Here is a 2,512-nt window from a genome sequence, read left to right on the forward strand (position 1 = left end):
GTGTGTGTGTGTGTGTGTGTGTGTGTGTGTGTGTGTGTGTGTGTATTCGAAGGAGGTCGCCCCAGCCAACCCCCTTGCTACCCCCCCCCCCCAAACCTGCAGGGGCGTGGTGATCCAGTAGCGCGTGCTGATAGACTGCGGCCCCTCGTGCACGTTGAGCGCTGCCCCCACGCCGTGGCCCGTGCCGTGGCGGTAGTTCAGGCCCTCCGCCCACAGGGGCAGGCGCGCCAGGGCGTCGACGGCGGAGCCTGGGGTGCCCTCCGGGAAGACCACCTTTTGGAGGGGCGGTGAGGGGCGGTTGGGGTTTTTGGTGGTGGGGCGGAGGTAGGCCTGGATTGCGCGGGCGGTGGTGAGCGTCCAGGTTGCATGAAATGGCAGGGGTGCACAAAGGGGGCGAGGAACGGATGGCACGACGGGCGGCTGCTGCCTGGTGCCTGAAGAGTAGAGGCCGTTCAAATCAGTGACCAGCAAACCAGACGCCTGGTCCAACCAGGAAAACAGCATATCACACCCCCTGAGCCGAGACCGGAGCGCAACGTAAGCAAAATACGCCGGCAGCGCCCTGTTGAGCATCGCGTGTGCCGCCCACCCTGTCGAGCCCGATGTGCCCCTGCAGCACGCGCGTGTAGCAGCGGCGCTGGTACTCGTCCGGTGTCCCCAGGTGCATGGTGCGCGTAATGTCTGTCGTGCCGCAGTCAAACTGGCCGCCAGAGTCGAGCAGCAGCAGAGTGGAGCCAGAGACAGTCCTGCAAGAAGTAGAGCAATCGGTGCATGTTAGGGAGGCCATTGTGTTGTGTGGGGCCCAGGGGTTGATGAGCACCTAGGGGCTGAGATTGAGGGGGTGCGCACGGTTTGTAAGCTCTCGTGTGCACATATCGAAGAGACTTTGAAGATGACACCAGCGCTTTATAAAAAGCCATCCGCAAATGCACAGCAGGGCAGCTAGTCTGTCCAGCTGTCTAATGCGCCAACACAGCAGATGTGACGGATGTGTGACAGCGGAGGGCGTCAGCCAGTGAGCCGGCAGTAGACATGCGCCAAGAAAGAGCGCAGGCCACTACATACAAGGTTAGCCCAGCCCAACCAGGCTACTGCTGACCTGGCGGTCTCCTCCTTCGCCCGGTAGTGGATGACGGCGCCGTTGCTGTCCGCCCCCGCTATGGTGGGGAAGCTGGGCTCCACAAAGCCGGGCTGGGGCACAGGGGGGCAAAGGCGGGAGTTGCGGGGCATGGTCGTGCGGTTGGACGGCGAATGGTGAAGAGAGCTAGTGCAATTAGATGCTATTGTGGCAAGGGGGCTCTTCGCACACGCTGGCTCTTGCCTACTGACGTCTCAACTCGCACAAGCACACGCCTGTACAAGGCAGCGAACACCGCGCTTCTAGCAAGCTGCCGTGCCGTTTGGGCGGGCGCCCCCTGTACCCCACATTTGGGTGAGCAGGCGAGCACGTGTGCGCACCTGCTGCCTCCTGCGCCCTGTGAGCTGCAGGTCCACCTCCACCTCACTCAGGGTCTTGCCGGCAGCGATCTGGGGTGCAAGGGGGTGGGTTGCGGCGATCGATCGAGGCACCGCACACTGAGGTTGTGACCGGCAGGAGGGCCAGCCACGGCCGGGGGAGGCAGGCGGCTCGGGGTTGCACGCAACGACGAAATGTCCAAGCAGCCGACAGCAGGACAAACCATCGCAGCCTGATGGCTAGCAGCCGTGTGCGCAGCGAAGCCCTCGACCTTAGTGGCCCCTGCCTTGCATTGATTGTGCATCGCCCCTGTAGCTGCTCGCTGGAAAAACGACCAAACCCTCGGATTCTCCTTCTGCCAGGCTGTATGGACAATCAAACCGGCACCCCGGGGCCGCACCTCCTCCTCCAGCCAGCAGAGGAAGTCGCAGATCGCCACCGCGTCACGCAGGTGCGCCTCCTTCATGCCCTCCAGCTCAGCCGCGTTCTTGATGGCCTTGGCCGCCACCACGGGGCTCTCCAGGGACACCACGGCCGCAGTGGCGGCGGCGGCGGCGGGCGGGGCGGCGTCGGTCGAGGCCGCTGCGGAGAGAGGAGGGTTCGGGCAGGGCTGGGGGTTTTCACCGAGAAGTGAATGGGTACTAAGGTCTGGTCGTACGGGGGCGGTGGGATGCCCCCGGGGCACACCGCAGGATAGCACCAGATGGGTTCATGGTCGCGCATGGTACGACGCGCGTGGGTCGCTGGGCCAGCAGAGGGCGGCCTGGAGTGGTGTATTGCAAGCGTCAGCCTTAGCTGGCTCCTTGTCCACATCAGCACCAGCTGTGGGACCTAAGGAACCATCCCCAAGGCATTGCAAACACACCGCAAACTTGTGCCTTGCGTTGCCATGTGTGCAAGGAAAATCTGCATTCAAAACCAGATCCCCGAGCATCCCAGACTTTCGAAACGCCGCCTGTTTCAAAAGTCCCGCCCACCCACCCTTGGCCTGGCCGGCGGAGTTGCGCTTGCGGGTTCCGCGGGAGCCGCTGGCGGGCGTGGCGGCCGCCTTGGGGG

General features: G+C 63.9%; 1 protein-coding gene across 1 annotated transcript in view; it reads right to left on the bottom strand.

The window, feature by feature from the left end:
- MNEG_0455 (X-Pro aminopeptidase) overlaps window positions 1–2,169 on the bottom strand; it is a gene marked incomplete at both ends in the record, with an annotated part of 3,493 nt that extends 1,324 nt beyond the window's left edge. Inside the window, 6 exons of the mRNA XM_014051068.1 lie at window positions 97–330; window positions 590–746; window positions 1,100–1,191; window positions 1,459–1,527; window positions 1,857–2,038; window positions 2,157–2,169. Coding sequence (XP_013906522.1) covers window positions 97–330; window positions 590–746; window positions 1,100–1,191; window positions 1,459–1,527; window positions 1,857–2,038; window positions 2,157–2,169 — 747 coding nt within the window. The remainder of the gene's footprint in view (window positions 1–96; window positions 331–589; window positions 747–1,099; window positions 1,192–1,458; window positions 1,528–1,856; window positions 2,039–2,156) is intronic.
- Window positions 2,170–2,512: the final 343 nt, after the last annotated feature.

This window comes from Monoraphidium neglectum (assembly GCF_000611645.1).
Source record: "Monoraphidium neglectum strain SAG 48.87 unplaced genomic scaffold scaffold00036, whole genome shotgun sequence".
Classification (NCBI taxonomy): domain Eukaryota; kingdom Viridiplantae; phylum Chlorophyta; class Chlorophyceae; order Sphaeropleales; family Selenastraceae; genus Monoraphidium; species Monoraphidium neglectum.